Genomic DNA, 16,836 nt, shown 5'->3' on the forward strand with positions numbered 1-16,836 from the left:
ACTAAATCTGAGGGAGGTGCGATGGGGAGGTTCCCTTGTAAGGGCTTAACATGCTGATGACATTCTGTTTGCAAGTACCTTTGTGTGTTCACACCACTTCAACTGAGAATAAATATTTATTCCCAGGAATTTGGCATTTGTTACACAGTCTATAGAGGTGCCATCTACATTTAATTTAACATTGTCATTTTTCCTCTTCAAATTGAAATTCATGGCATTAGTTTTCTTTATGTTCAGTGTCACTTTATTACTTATTGACCAATCATAAACTTCCTTGAGAGTTTCATTTACTTTCTTGGCAAGGAGTTCTCTTGTTTTCTCAGTGACTGTAATATTGCTGTCATCAGCGAAGAGGTAACACTACTGGGAAAGTCATTGATGTATAGCAGGAACAGTATTGGTCCTAATACACTACCTTGCGGATCCCCTATATTAATATATTGTGGTTCTGATAAGTGTTTTACTAAATGTTTAGATCTATTTGAAGTATGTGTTATCTCTACTGTTTGTACCCTATCTGTTAGGTATGATCGAAACCAGTTGTTAGCTACCCCTCTTATCCCTAATGCTTCTAATTTATTTAATAGATCCTTTTGGTCGACTGTATCAGATGCCTTTGAAAGATCCACAAATATGCCTGTGACATACTCATCTTTGTCAAGAGCATCAAGTACAACTTTTGTGAATTCTACTATGGCTGACTCCGTATTTTTGCCACTTCGGAAACCAAACTGTGATTCGCTTAAAAGATTGTATTTATTCAGGTAATTCATTAATCTGTCTTTCATTATTGCTTCTATTATTTTTGAGAATGCTGACAGCAGGGAAATGGACCGGTAATTTTCTATGTCTTCTGCATTTCCTTTCTTAAGCAAAGGTACAACTCTTGCCTGTTTTAACTGCTCTGGAAATGTCCCTGATGTGAAGGATTAATTTATTATATTTGTTAAGTGGCCTTGTATAATCCATAAGCATTGTTTCAGTACACACATTGGTACTTCATCTAAGTCTACTGACTTTAATACCTGGAAAGCAATCTTATCAGCGATGATACTGACTGAATCCTTTGTCACAAACCTAAAAATAATGAAGGCAGCAAGTTTGATGATATTTTTGATATGGGAATAGTAATGAACTTATACACAATATCAGCAGTGAACTGTTCTGTGACTGGATATGTTGGTTGTTATAAATGACAGAATGACCTTGGGTACTTGATAGTGATGTAGATCCCAAATTCCAGTATGTAGCTGTGACTATAAGAGATGCTGTTGCTCCCTTATGGACATAAAATTGTATCTCTATTTATTGGATGCACTGTATAATGTGAGATTGTTGCAGGATATGATAATGTGAGATTGTTGCAGGATATGATTTTGTTGGTGCAGCATCGTCATAACACTGTTTATTTGTATTGGTCACAATGGAGTGGTGTGCCATTGTAGCCACATGGGCCCACTTGTGACAGAATGTGAATAATGTGTTTGTGTGCTGGAAGTGGTTTTAACCATGTTGTCTGAAAAATTGTGACAATAGTGTTGGGTGTGACAGCGTTGCCTGTACTATGTATGAACATGACACTTAGATGTTTTAGACCACATGAAAAATTTTGGTGGACAATGCTGAGGCTATGGATTTTCAGACTGGGTGGGCTTGTGTGATAAAGATGAAATTTCTGCTGCCTCAGATAAATATTTGAATTGTTTGTCTGCTGATTGCAACACTTTGAGCACCTGTAAATGTAAAATGTCCGAATGGACTCCTCTGTGAGTAATGGATTACATATAACAGAATCCTCATAGGAACATTGACACTGAGCATTAGAACACTTAAAATGGCATCTGTGGCTTAAGCCTTGTAGGCCACTAACTCTAGCCTGGTCTGACAACAATGATTTCTTGTGTAGACTGTGGAATTCTTGCCTGTGCACAGTGATATGGCTATTCTCACTATAACAGGGACAGAGTAATGAGGAAATATCTTTGAAAGACAAGACAGTCGGTTTCATAAACAGAGGTAAACAATCCGTAAGTTTTACAAGCTGTTGAGTGCAAGGTCATAAGTTAAATATTTAGTAAGGGTCATTTGAAACTGTTGTGTTAACAATTATGACAGGGAAAATATTAGCTGCTAATGACTAACCATGTTCATCAGGAGGGTGACAAAATGGGTGTCCGTGAGGTGCACAGATCAACCTTCTGTGGGGTGTAACTAAATTACACTTCTCCAGATGGAAACTGTCAACATTCAGGAAATGTTCAAAACAAACCATTAATTTGCACCACAGTGATCACAAAGTTTTGCACAATCAAGATTGAACTTTGGGAGTTACAGACCATGCAGGACATTCAGCAAGGTATCCACTCTTAAAAAATGCATATAGATTCATGTTGGTCAGTAACAGGGTAAATGAGAACTGATGGAATGTGATGGCATGCAATCAAATGCAAAACAGTCTGTTATGGAACTTATCATGAAACTGGCTATCCTATGAGGTGTAGCTGTAGATGGTGCGATGGTGTGTTTTATAGGCACGGAAGAAACAAACATTCAGAGGCTGAATTTGTCCAGTGGTTCCAGGTGGTATGAATTGCAATGTCACATACCTTTCAGGAGGGATAGTTTGCTCTAAATGAGTATGATATTATTTGCTGACCAGGAATCATGCAGAAGCAAATTACTTTGACGAGCTATTGGCCAAAAGCAGTACTCATACCATAGCTGTAGTCCTCTTATGCCCATTTTCTCATGCTTGCATGCTATAATGTATATATTCTTTGCTGCCCTTGCAGGATTATGCACACATGAAAGATATATAGGGCGCAAAGCAACTCCAACATCTTGCACCACAATAAAAAACTTTTCAGCGAATTTACCATCCAGATTAACAGTCAGCATGACTGTATACGAATGCATTAAGGCATTGATGTTAGTTGATTTTGATACAACTCTCTTGGTGCCTCTGATTTCCAGAGTTCCTATCATATGAATTTCCTCTTCAAATCCTGATTGGTCAGAGTTGAAAACAAATTTTTTACTGAATGCTGGGGTAAGTTTGTTTATCTCATGCTCAATTTTTTGGACTGATTCCGCAGTTTGCTGTACATCATCAAGTTGGCGCTTTGTTTGAAATTGTGTTATCTTACGTCTTCCAGTTCTGTAGCAGTTTGCGACCATCCACTGCTTCCCTTTAAATCACTGTAATCTATGTCATGCACAGTTTGATGTGCACAAAGTAGTAGGCCACTATCACGCACATCCTGTAAATTGTATCAAGCATCTCTGAAATGCGCAGGCACCAGTTTTTGTAATAAGTGCACCTTATCCTATCTTGAATATTCATTGTTCCTCTTATGCACTACATGACCATATTGCTGTGGATTTCTTTTTAATCCGTTCATAACTAGTTTTTTAGTATACTGTGGATGATCTTCCATGTATGTAATTATGTTTAGTACCCCACCCACTTCTTGAACAATGATTGTCCTTTACTACATTTCATTGGAGATGGGATTGTCTGACATGGATGGTGAACTGCTAGCCTCAACACCTGTTTCAACATCACTTTCGCTGTTTAGCACATATTGTCATCTTTGTACTTCTCATGTACATTGTCTGCACAGTCAAGCGTGTATGGCAACACCTATACCACTGATTCATCTTGCAGAAGTGCTAATATTTTGTCTGGCACTTCTTTCCCACTCTACAAAATTCCTAGGGTTGCTTTCTGACAAAGTGCCAGTTTCGGCAACTGTTGTTGTATATATAGTACAGTGTTTGCTTTGTTTATTGTTGACATTGCTCTGCTTTGCTCCATCACCACTAGCAGTGTTGTAAGTTACTTGTCGACTAAGCAGCTCAGCTCCAGTCATATCTCCATGCTGTGCTCACCATTGGATATCTCCAGTCCCACACTCTGTTGATTATTAGCCAATATTGTGGTTGCATGTTAGGCAATACATTGGGCGTTAAATGCTGTAAACATCATTGGCCTTTTGTGACCTCGCACTCAGATTTAATAATAAGAACAGATTATGGTAGGAAATGTCAGATAAATCCAAATTTTCCACCGGCCGAAGTGGCCGTGCGGTTAAAGGCGCTGCAGTCTGGAACCGCAAGACCGCTACGGTCGCAGGTTCGAATCCTGCCTCGGGCATGGATGTTTGTGATGTCCTTAGGTTAGTTAGGTTTAACTAGTTCTAAGTTCTAGGGGACTAATGACCTCAGAAGTTGAGTCCCATAGTGCTCAGAGCCATTTGAACCAAATCCAAATTTTCCAATTAACTGAGTACCCAGAAGTTTCTCTGATAAGTGAACATGTTGGGTAGTCTAACAGAGTGTTTTATCCCATCTGAGCTCTGTTATCTTATGCTGTGGTGGTTTGTTCCACTGTACGGGTCACTGCAGGCTGTACTGTTCCAGATACACCATGAACAGGTATGTAAACAATGTCCTACCCAACATTCACATTGCTTGTGGAGCAGTGGGATGAAGTGCTAAGGTTGCAAGGAGATGGTATGCTTAACATTTCCCAACAGAAGGCTACCAGCAGTCAACACCTTTAGAACTGCTTACCATTATTTGAGAGAAACGAGCATATTAGCACTCAAAATGGCCAATACTGGATTGCAAAGAAAATTGAGGACTGTAGAATCTTGAATAGTTAGTCCAATGTGATAATGCCTTCAACCAATATCAGAGCATCAGCTCACAAACTGGACATCACTCATTGGTTTGCTTGGAATATTGCAATAGAAAAGGTTTAACATTGCTACCATGCCCAAGAGATCCCAACTTTGAAAGTAGAAGATTATTCAAGGCAAATGAGTAAAATTTAAGTTATGTTTTTTTTTCCAGCATTGCAGTGGTTCACACTCGCAATAAAAATTCATTCATGTTCTCTGTTCATTAACATAAATTGAAATATGTAGCAATTAGATGCCATTATTAATAACATTGCACCTTCCAGTACCACTTGTTGAATATTTTACTACAGTGCTGTTTGTGCAGTACAGCTTATTATCTTAAAAAATAAATGGCATTTTGATACTTTTAGCATAGCTTATTTGCTAACCAAGCTTTACCCAGTCAACATCATGAAAAATTCACGTCTAACATAACTTTTCATGAACAGGAATTCAACGTATGACTGTTCAACTGAAATGATTATCTTCAGATATTTTAATTAGTAATTCAATTTGATAGATAGCAGGAATTAGCTGTGTATTGGGACTTATGCTGGTTTATGTGTATATGTTTTAGTTTACTGTGTTAATTTTTATCCATTAATTTGCCTAAGCCCTAGTTTACAGCAAAGATTGAAATTCAGTACGTCCACAGCAATCAAGCTGTGGAGGCAGTAAGAAAAAATTAAGATCATTAATTTTCTTATGTTTTGTAGAAACTCCTATTGGATGTTTCATTGATCTTGTACTGTCTGTCTCTTCCCATCCATGGTAGAGATAGGATGTGAATTTCTGTTTAGTTCGCTAGTATTGTGAAATATGTTAATTCTTATGGTATGAAGCCAGTGTCACTTAGTATTTTTTTATTTCACCTGCTCTTTGTGGAGTCTGTGTCGCTGTGCGTAATTTAGCTGAGACACACATTCCCGGGCAAACTCACTATTGTTCCACCTCTTATGCAGTGCCAGAAAATTTCCTTCATAATTATTATTCTTAAAATTATTAATTAATCAGTAGAGCTGGGACACTTCAGTTAAATGCATACACTTCCTCATAATTGTCGTACATTGTCTTTCATTTAATTTCCATAGCTCCACAATGATGCATTTCTGACCTATGTCTGTCTGTCAAATTTTGCTCAATTTGACATCCCCTGCTGTGCTCTAACCTTATTATCAGTCTTTTTTTCTCTGCCTTCTAGAACCACACACTGTCAGTGTTTCCAGCTGAGTGGAGTTGCCCTCCTTCTGCAGAGAAGACCCCTATTTGCTCCTCTTCAATGATTGAAGGCTGTGTAACAGTGACTGGCTAACACTTTTGCCACTATATGTTACATTGGCTGGGACGTAATAATGTAGGTACCAGCTATTCCATCTGATAATTCCAAGCCTTTCTCAACATTTTATACTGAGCACTTACTGAGACCCATCTGTGCAGTTCCTGCATCTCAGATACAGGATATGTTTTTAATTAAATTCATGTTAATGAGTATATGTGGAGTCTTCCACGAAGCTTCAGGATTGCAGCCTGATGATCATGGTGTCTTGCAACGATATTTCAGCTAACAACCTAGCAGTCACCCTCAGTTGACTTTTCCACAGCAAATTGCTGCTGTGTGGCACTAAGTTTACACCTCATGGAATACTCATTATGCTAGGAACTTCAAGAGTCACATATGTGGAGTAGTTTAAGGCATTTGTTGCTGTGTTTTTTGCAATATTTGATATCTATTGCAATTAAGTCATTATAGTGTTTTATCGGAAAACATTATTGCAGGTGTGGGACACATATGGAAGACAGCTGTACTGCAGTTCAGTTCACGACTACCCAATTACATCTGTTTCGTGGACACCTGAAGGAGACTTATTTGCTGTTGGTTCTTTCAATACCCTGAGACTGTGTGACAAATGTGGAGTAAGTCATATTTTCTTTCTTTGTGTGTGAGGAATGTTTCCTGAAAGTTTGCCCGTACCTTTTTGTAACACCCTGTATGTGTGGCATATATGCTGCTTCCATGGTTCTCAAGAGTAATTACAGATCTGATCATCAAAAGTCTACAATATTTCAGCAGATAGCCATTCCACCACCATCAGGTGGCACAGATGGAGTGAAATGTCTGCTGTGGGCTCATGGTATGTTGGGCCATTATGTCGGCAAGTGTGTATATCACACAAGGAACTCAGGTGATTTCACCTGTTGGCTGAAAGAGCTAATACTGCAGGAGTCCAACATTATTGTCAGCTCTGATTTCATCTCGTTTTTCACTGGATTCGCTTTGGAAGACTGCACAAAGTATCGTGAACTTTTGACAGTTAGATCCAACAGTACACTCAAAAGTCATGGAAGCATTGTATGAAGCATTTGTGTATTGTAACTGATGGATCAATGTAATTTTGTATGAGAAGAAGTGCTTTCTAATAATTTAATAGAAAGTTGAAAACATAGGTAAGCACTTTCACATTTTCAGCACAGATACAGTTACAGCAAAGAAGAAGTCATGCTTTGGAAGAACTTCCCATATAACAGTCAGTCTCTCCCTCTGTTTACTATTTTATTCTACCCTGTACATGAAGAGCCAAGAGTGATCACTTCGCTAATAAAAAAGGACTATGCAGTCTCACTCTTAGACATTTTCTCATCATCATCTGAACATACAAGACATAAAAAATAGTCATTTTTGTCATATGCTGTAATGTTCAGTCGCTGCCATGCAGTTTCTTTCAAAACCTAGACATACTACTCTAGGCCAGGACCCCATAATTTTTGAAGATACAACACAGGCTACATTTCTAAAATAAATTAGAGAAAGCAACACTATATTAAATGATAATAGCGTCCTCTTGGGTAAATCCATGGAGAAGAAATAAAAACTTTGAGGTTCGCCGATGACATTGTAATTCTGTCAGAGACTGCAAAGGACCTGGAAGAGCAGCTGAATGGCTTGGACCATGTCTTGAAAGGAGGATATAAGATGAACATCAACAAAAGCAAAATGAGAATAATGGAATGTAGTCGAATTAAATCTGGCGATGCTGCAGGAATTAGGTTAGGAAATGAGACACTTAAAGTAGTAAAGGAGTTTTGCTATTTGGGGAGCAAAATAACTGATGATGGTCAAAGTAGAGAGGATATAAAATGTAGACTGGCAATAGCAAGGAAAGCATTTCTGAAGAAGAGAAATTTGTTAACATTGAGCATACATTTAAGTGTAAGGAAGTCATTTCTGAAGGTATTTGTATGCAGTGTAGCCATGTATGGAAGTGAAGCATGGACGATAAATAGTTGAGACAAGAAGAGAATAGAAGCTCTCGAAATGTGGTGCTACAGAAGAATGCTGAAGATTAGATGGGTAGATCACATAACTAATGAGGAGGCATTGAATAGAATTGGAGAGAAGAGAAATTTGTGGCACAACTTGACCAGAAGAAGGGATCGGTTGGTAGAGCATATTCTGAGGCATCAAGGGATCACCAATCTAGTATTGGAGGGCAGCGTGGATGGTAAAAATCATAGAGGGAGACCAAGAGATGAATACACTAAACAGATTCAGAAGAATGTAGGTTGCCCTAGGTACTGTGAGATGAAGAACCTTGCACAGGATAGAGTAGCACGGAGAGCTGCATCAAACCAGCCTCTGAACTGAAGACCACAACAACAACAACAACAATGGTATAAATTAAAAAAGATGAAGCAACCAAGCCATTTGTGCCACTCTCGCATTAACTGCACAAAATAATAAACACCATAACTATCATATTTACTATAAATACTGTCTAGAGTTATGCTAAGTTACTAAAGCATGTGAGAAATGTCATATACATTACTAAATTGCTCGAATGGCAAAAAGCAAAGTAATGTTGTGTAACCTTATAGTCATTACTGCCTCTCTCTAACAGGTGGTTTTAACAGACAGAAAATACAAATGCAATGTCAACTGTGACCAAGATTAAAGAATTAACTACTCAGTTGCAATTGCAGGACATGGGGCTATGATTTTTGTGTTACTTGTTCATAACATATTCAAAATAATAAGCATAAATAATGAACACCAACACTCTAGATTTTCTAATGTATAGTAGAGATTACATAAGGGAATATTTCTAGTTCATTTTTTTGCTAACATCATGTGCATAATGGCTGAAAAGTATATTGGCATAAGCAGATGGTAAATGTGCATGATACTAATGCTGGCTATTAGCAATGCATGTTGAATGGAGAAAGGAAAGGGAAGATAATAATATATGTATATTAACTGTCTGATGTACCAATGTCCAGATAGGATCAGGAGAGAGCTACATAGGTGCACCCAAAGTCACATTACCAAAACACTTTTGTAATGAAGAAAAATAAGCTTAAGTCACATTGAGTTGAACATAGAGGAACATACTTAAGAGAAAGCAGATGTGGAATCTCAGTGACCAGATATGGTTTCTAAATACAGTAAGGGTGAGTCCTTCAAAATATACAGGAAAAGGGGAGGAGAGTACAGTGGTATATAATATTAAATGTAACTGAACCTTCATATAAATGATATGGTTATAATAAAGGGAAACATTCCACGTAGGAAAAATATATCTAAAAACAAAGATGATGTGACTTACCAAATGAAAGTGCTGGCAGGTCGACAGACACACAAACAAACACAAACGTACACACAAAATTCAAGCTTTCGCAACAAACTGTTGCCTCATCAGGAAAGAGGGAAGGAGAGGGAAAGACGAAAGGATGTAGGTTTTAAGGGAGAGGGTAAGGAGTCATTCCAATCCCGGGAGCGGAAAGACTTACCTTAGGGGGGAAAAAAGGAAAAAAGGACGGGTATACACTCGCACACACACACATATCCATCCACACATATACAGACACAAGCAGACGTATTTAAAGACAAAGAGTTTGGGCAGAGATGTCAGTCGAGGCAGAAGTGCAGAGGCAAAGATGTTGTTGAATGACAGGTGAGGTACGAGTGGTGGCAACTTGAAATTAGCGGAGATTGAGGCCTGGTGGATAACGGGAAGAGAGGATATATTGAAGAGCAAGTTCCCATCTCCGGAGTTCGGATAGGTTGGTGTTAGTGGGAAGTATCCAGATAACCCGGACGGTGTAACACTGTGCCAAGATGTGCTGGCCATGCACCAAGGCATGTTTAGCCACAGGGTGATCCTCATTACCAACAAACACTGTCTGCCTGTGTCCATTCATGCGAATGGACAGTTTGTTGCTGGTCATTCCCACATAGAATGCGTCACAGTGTAGGCAGGTCAGTTGGTAGATCACGTGGGTGCTTTCACACGTGGCTCTGCCTTTGATCGTGTACACCTTCCGGGTTACAGGACTGGAGTAGGTGGTGGTGGGAGGGTGCATGGGACAGGTTTTACACCGGGGGCAGTTACAAGGGTAGGAGCCAGAGGGTAGGGAAGGTGGTTTGGGGATTTCATAGGGTAGGAGCCAGAGGGTAGGGAAGGTGGTTTGGGGATTTCATAGGGAAATGACAGTGTTTGTTGGTAATGAGGATCACCCTGTGGCTAAACATGCCTTGGTGCATGGTCAGCACATCTTGGCACAGTGTTACACCGTCCGGGTTATCTGGATACTTCCCACTAACACCAACCTATCCGAACTCCGGAGATGGGAACTTGCTCTTCAATATATCCTCTCTTCCCGTTATCCACCAGGCCTCAATCTCCGCTAATTTCAAGTTGCCGCCACTCGTACCTCACCTGTCATTCAACAACATCTTTGCCTCTGCACTTCTGCCTCGACTGACATCTTTGCCCAAACTCTTTGTCTTTAAATACGTCTGCTTGTGTCTGTATATGTGTGGATGGATATGTGTGTGTGTGCGAGTGTATACCCGTCCTTTTTTCCTTTTTTCCCCCCTAAGGTAAGTCTTTCCGCTCCCGGGATTGGAATGACTCCTTACCCTCTCCCTTAAAACCCACATCCTTTCGTCTTTCCCTCTCCTCCCCTCTTTCCTGATGAGGCAACAGTTTGTTGCGAAAGCTTGAATTTTGTGTGTACGTTTGTGTTTGTTTGTGTGTCTGTCGACCTGACAGCACTTTCATTAAGTCACATCATCTTTGTTTTTAGATATATTGAACCTTCATATATAAATTTGTGTAATTATTACTGTAGGTCTACCAGTGACAGTATGATCCACACCAAAATGAGAATGAATGGGCACTGTTGCTGTGAACATAGATGGGTGAATAGGGATTATCATTTTGTGGAAGGAGGCATACTTGATAGTTCCTGTAGGAGAAGGATGCCATTTATTTGGAGGGTTATTCAAAGGTTGCAGAGTAGATGAACCTCCCTGAGCTGTGTTGTCTATTGTGTATACATATTTAATAAATAAATGGTAAGTATGCAAGTGTTTGAGTTCTGAGTGCTGTTCATCAGACAGGGAGGAGTAAGTGGATAATTACAGCATGCAAGGCAATGAAAGTTGTTAGTTGCTCTAAGTGTGCAACTCTTCTGGTTTGGTGGCAGTGCTGTAAAGGTTAAAAATATTAGATTTCTATACATGCTGTAATGAATCTTCTGTTATACCTAATGTAGGCATAGTAGGCAGGTTTGTACATTTTGCAGAATTTTGTAGACTTTTATTTTCGTTAACAGGAACTTGGTTTGGTAAGAGAGTTGTAGTAGGGCTGTTTATACCATTTGTGACAGGCTGAGCTTTAAGGTTGAACTGATACGGAATTATGTAGTAAATCTAGCTACTTACCTGTCTTACTTGATCCAGGATAGAGCAAGGAAGAGGTACACGTATTGTTGATAAGCCATAGTTTCCTTAAATGTGTAGTTGGTTAAGTGGGTTAGTTAAGTGAATGGCAGTTCCTATTTGTGTTGCTACACTATCCATGACTGGCAATAGCAGAGTATTAAAACCGATTTTCAGGACCATCGGTGATGAAGCCAGTGGTGATGATTCAGTAGAACTGGCAAATCATCTTTCGGCCCATTGGTAAGACTCCTCCCAGTAAGGGGTCCCTAGGGTGGGGAGTGGGATGGGTATCTATCTTTGGTGTCTGTCACCTTTCCTTCGTTGGCTCCGACACTCCTAGTCTTTCTTTTCATTTCCTTCTTCTCCACGAAGAGTACCATGTCAATTCTACTTATTTCCAATGCTGAAATCCTTCTCTCATCCATCTTTTAGGAATTATTTTTACAAGACTGCTAGAGACACAGCACACAAACAAGTGACTTCTTGATGATGTACAAAACATTAAACTGGTAACAGTGACTGATCATTACTCCAAGTCCAAAGAGCATGGTTAAGCCATGAGTCCTTATCCTACTTATAAAATGAATTTATGATTAAACTAAATGCATAACAGAATTACCAGTCCTCATTGTAGTCAGTTCTCAGGTGTAGAGAGTTAGAGCCAATGCAATAAATAAATTTATGAGCAGGGCATGTTACGACTGTAACTTACTTCATGAATTTCAGTTAAGCAGTTTACAGCTATAGATGAGCCCTTTGCTTTTCAAGCTGAGGCAGTGTTTGTTACGGCTGTATCGCTCGTCAAGTACTACTGCATGTGCTGGGAGATGGCATTCCAGCTGATATGAAATACTTATCATCCAATTTTTCGAAAATTATTAGGTGAAAAAATTTGATTTTTGCCCTTCTTACAGCCTAATATCTTCAATCAATAAGGAATTGGATTTCATTTCATTATCAGTCATACTTACTGTGTTCCATCAAATGAAGTGAAGAAGTACATGTAATTTTAGAGAGTTTGCAGAGGTAAAAATGCATTGCATAAACTTTGCATCTGGTTCATTTCAGTTCACACATTGCAGTGAGTGAAATGTAAGTAAGATATTGAAATTTTATTTAAAATTAAAGTCAGAATGATACAAAATTTTGTTCCCGAGGCATTGGGTTTTATATCTGATGGACGGTCAGGCACGACATGCCTAGTTCCGTCCATGTGGACTTGCTGGCTGCTATGAAATACTTATCATCCATTCTTAAAACAAAACTGTTATGTGAAAAGAATTGATTTTTGCACATCTTACAGACTAACATCTTTGCTTGATAAAAGGACTGAATTTCTTTTCATTATATACTATAGTTACTGTGCTGCATCAAATTAAGTAAAACATTTTGCAAAATTAAAGATTTTGCAGAGGTAAAAACTTTGTATATGGTTGACATTGCAGTAAATGAAATGTAGATAAGATATAAAAAATTTATTTAAAATTGAGAGCAGAAGGATGTCTCACGTGACACACCCACTCATGTCCTTCCACATCAACAATCATGGTTATAACAATCATCATATCTCTTAAACATTTCAAGATATAGAACAAGGTTTTTCGCAAATTATAACAAACAATGAGGCATATATGTTGTGTGATAAATATCTGAAACTTTTTTATTCACCAAGATATGGAAGTAACTTGTCAGGAGCAGTGAGTGATCATCAGCTCAGAATGCATACAGACATCCAGAACACTCTAGGAAAACCCAAGCGGCATGCATATACATGCTCATAACATCTTCAGAATGGTGTAGCAGGATGTGTACATGCCCACAGCAGCAAAAGGGTTGATAGTCCAGTCAAATGATTCTCAAAAAGACCAAATAGTGGAAAGTTTTGTAGATTTTTTTTAATGTGGTTTTGAGGGTGCTAAATCCAAAATTTTGAAGTCCCATCAAAATTTCAGCCTGAAAATACTCTGAAAAGATGCAGTACTCTGCAAAGCTGAGTGTTTGTTAAACTTTAGAGGATAAAAATTTGCACAAAATAGAGGTTAGCATTTTTTCAAAGCTGAGCAGATAGTCCTTCTCAGGACCTACCACCCACACCCTTAGTGTACTTTGTTGCACATCTGTTGCTGTATTCTATCCTTCACTAGTGTCATGATGTCATTGGAGTGGCTGGTAGTTGATACTTGCCATGATGGACGGGTAAGACGTTTGTGTAATGCCAGTGACATCTCCCCCTCCTGACAGTCTGTTGAAGAAGTATGGAAATGATATAGTGACTGCCCCCCTCCTGACAGTCTGTTGAAGAAGTATGGAAGTGATATAGTGACTGCCTCATTTGTGAAGAAATCAGCTGTAGTTTGTTTCAAAAACACTGGATACAAAATTCTTGCAAATAGTTCGTATGTCGAAAAGGTCATCTCCAGAGGAAGAACTACAATGTGTGGTTGAAACAGCAGCAGGCATACATGTTGAAGATATTCAATCACAGGTTTACAACACAACAAAATAGTCCCCTCCAGGCCAGTTTCTTACAGATCATCCCTAGTTCTGTCCAAAATTTCGTTACTTGACTAGTGATGAAGAAGAAGTGAGAAAACTAGAATAAATAGAAGACCAAAAGTGTGGCCCTAGCATGCGACATTGTGGCAACTATCAGACCCAACACTTTCTTGTCACCATTACAGATTGTCCTGGCCACATTCATCTGTAAGATATATGGCTCTCAGAAAGTGGTTGATGTGCTGTCTGCTTTAGGAAACAGGGCCCCCTACACAGAATCAGTAGGTTTGGAGTGGATGGCTAAGGGATTGGAATTTGACCCAAACTCTTGATGGAAACAATAGCTTCCATGTAATGGGAGGAATCCAGTGTATTACACTACTTGAAAAAAAGCCATATTTCCTGTTGTTCTTATTATAATTTGCCATTGTGAAATCTCATGACCTCATTATTGTAACAGACAGTGGACATTGGTTTCATATCTATTATTTACTTGTTATCTGCTATGAACTGAAATTAGTCATCTTTTATCTTACTTAGCTCTAACATACCTTTACATATTCTCAATCTGCTGATAAATCAAGTAAATACATTGGCAGTGGTGCACAATGTGCAAAGAGGTTGTAACTTCTTTGAAATTTCATTAAAACTGTTGTATTAATAATATAACATCATGATACTTATTATTATTATTATTGTTACCAAATAAAAACAAAACAATTAAGTATTATGTCATTTACATAAGTTATTTGAACACCTTTTAATGGTAGGATTGATGAAAGTTTTCATTTTGCCATTTGAATGAACATCATAGCATATTGAGATGTAAGGAGTTGGGTTTTGGTGGTGGCGCCTGAAATTATGCTAACTTCAACATTCGCTATACACTGTATGGTTGATCTGATGAAAAAAACATTTGAACTTACTTTGTGAGAAATTTAATGCTCTTTATTTTCATAAATAGTCAACTTAACAAAAATTGAGTAGTTTCTGAATTGTAAGCAAAAACCCCAGAAAAATTCCATTTTTTCATGGTTTTTATTATTTTTGACCCATTTCAAGGACTAAATTTTGGTGGGTCTTTGAAAATTTAGTTTCAGCACCCTCAAAAACATGTAGAAAACATGTCAAAAACAAAAATAGAAATTTACAATACTTTGCTCTAAGAATCTCCGTTTTAATGTTGAATGAGTGACTCTTCCTAAATTTGTTTTTGTGACTGTGATCAAAGAAATACAACATCAGGAACATTGTAAGGTTTAGGGGTTAGTAGCTCTTGGCGGGCAATCCACTTGTGATAATCAAGCAATGGTATGACTGTATCACTCTTAAAAGTTTTAAAAATTTGATTCTACAAAATAGTTTTTGTTGTGACAGTGCCACGACATTCAAAAGTGCCGCTACGTTAGTACGCGAACACGGCGATAGAGGCGCTCCGCAGCTCGGCCGAGCGCGGGAGCGCCACCTGGTTATGAACGGCGCCGGCCGCATGTCACGGCCCGGCAGTCGAGTGACAGATACGGAGTTAGTAACATGTAACCCGCGAGTGTTTCTACTTTTGTATCTCCACGCACTTTATTAGTGATTAAAGGTTATAACACTTTTTGGCGACGAGGTCGGATATTTTTTTTTCCCCTGCATTGTGGACTTGTGTGTTCGTGTCGGGGCAGACATGGAACAGCTTATGCAAGCGCTTATTGAACAACAAACACAGCTGACGGCTGCTATTCAGGCGCAACAAACACAGCTGACGGCTGCTATTCAGGCGTTGTCGACGTCGCTTACTCATCGTCTGTCTTCCTCTTCTCCGCCACCGTTTCCTCCTTATGACGAGGCCGCTGAAGACTGGGAGGATTATGAGAAGCGTTTGCGGCAACACTTCTTGGCTTTCGGTGTTGTCGACGCTCCTATGTGTAAGTCGTTATTTCTATCTTGGATTTCCCCACGGATCTATCAGCTGTTATCTCAGTTAGCCCCTCTGCGGGAACCTGCCTCTCTGTCCTTCCAAGAAATGTGTGACTTATTGTCTAACTATTACCGAAAAAACACCCATGTCGTTGCCGCCCGCGTGGCTTTCTACCGGTGTCGTAAACAGCCCCATCAATCTTACCGGGCTTGGGCGGCGGAACTACACGGTCTGAGTCGGAAATGTCAGTTTGTCACGGACACTCATCATGAGTCTTACGCTGATTCAATGGTTCGGGACGCTATTTTACGGCTTGCTCCTGATAAAGAAGTTCGGCAACGTGCCTTACAATTGCCAAACCCGTCGTTGTCGGAAGTTCTCAGCATCGCTCAATCGTTTGAAGTGTCTCACGCTGCTGGTGCGCAAATAGACGCGTGGTGTGATGTAGGCGCTGTACACACCACTTTCGACGCAGACAATGTGCCTGTTTCACAGGAAACCAACGATGTGGCGGCGGTGCACTCGCGTCAACAACGTCGCGTTGGGCCGCCACGCTCGCAGCGAAAACAGCAACCACAGAAGCAGGCTCGTTCCGCCCTTCCTTCTTGTCCACGTTGTTTCGTACAGCATGACAGAGCCGCGTGTCCAAAACGTTGGGCCACGTGTAATTCATGTAGGAAAAAAGGCCACATTGCTTCTGTGTGTCAGTCCCCTAAAGTTCCTGTCGACGAGGACGAGGCATCGGACATGGATGTTAACTGTGTGCTTTCTCAAACGAATAAGTTGTTTGTTACTGTTCGTGTTCTGGATAAAGACATTCGCATGCAAGTGGACACTGGCTCTGCAGTAACTCTCATTAATTCTCGCACGTATTTGGAGTTAGGCTCCCCTTCCTTGTCTCCAGTTACGCGAAATCTACGAACTTATAATAAGCAGAAAATTCCTATCGTTGGCCAGTTTGATGCTTCCACTGCCTACAAGTCTGTTGTTCGGCCCCTCACGTTTTATGTGGTGGATCATGCGGG

General features: G+C 39.5%; 1 protein-coding gene across 3 annotated transcripts in view; it reads left to right on the top strand.

Annotated features, from left to right (window-relative positions):
- LOC124595671 (intraflagellar transport protein 80 homolog) overlaps positions 1-16,836 on the top strand; it is a 435,858-nt gene that overhangs the window by 124,476 nt on the left and 294,546 nt on the right. For all 3 annotated transcript variants that reach the window (XM_047134522.1, XM_047134521.1, XM_047134523.1), the window contains exon 6: positions 6,462-6,599. In XM_047134522.1, the coding sequence (XP_046990478.1) occupies positions 6,462-6,599 (138 nt within the window). The remainder of the gene's footprint in view (positions 1-6,461; positions 6,600-16,836) is intronic.

The sequence above is a fragment of the Schistocerca americana genome, chromosome 2 (genome assembly GCF_021461395.2).
Source record: "Schistocerca americana isolate TAMUIC-IGC-003095 chromosome 2, iqSchAmer2.1, whole genome shotgun sequence".
Lineage (NCBI taxonomy): Eukaryota > Metazoa > Arthropoda > Insecta > Orthoptera > Acrididae > Schistocerca > Schistocerca americana.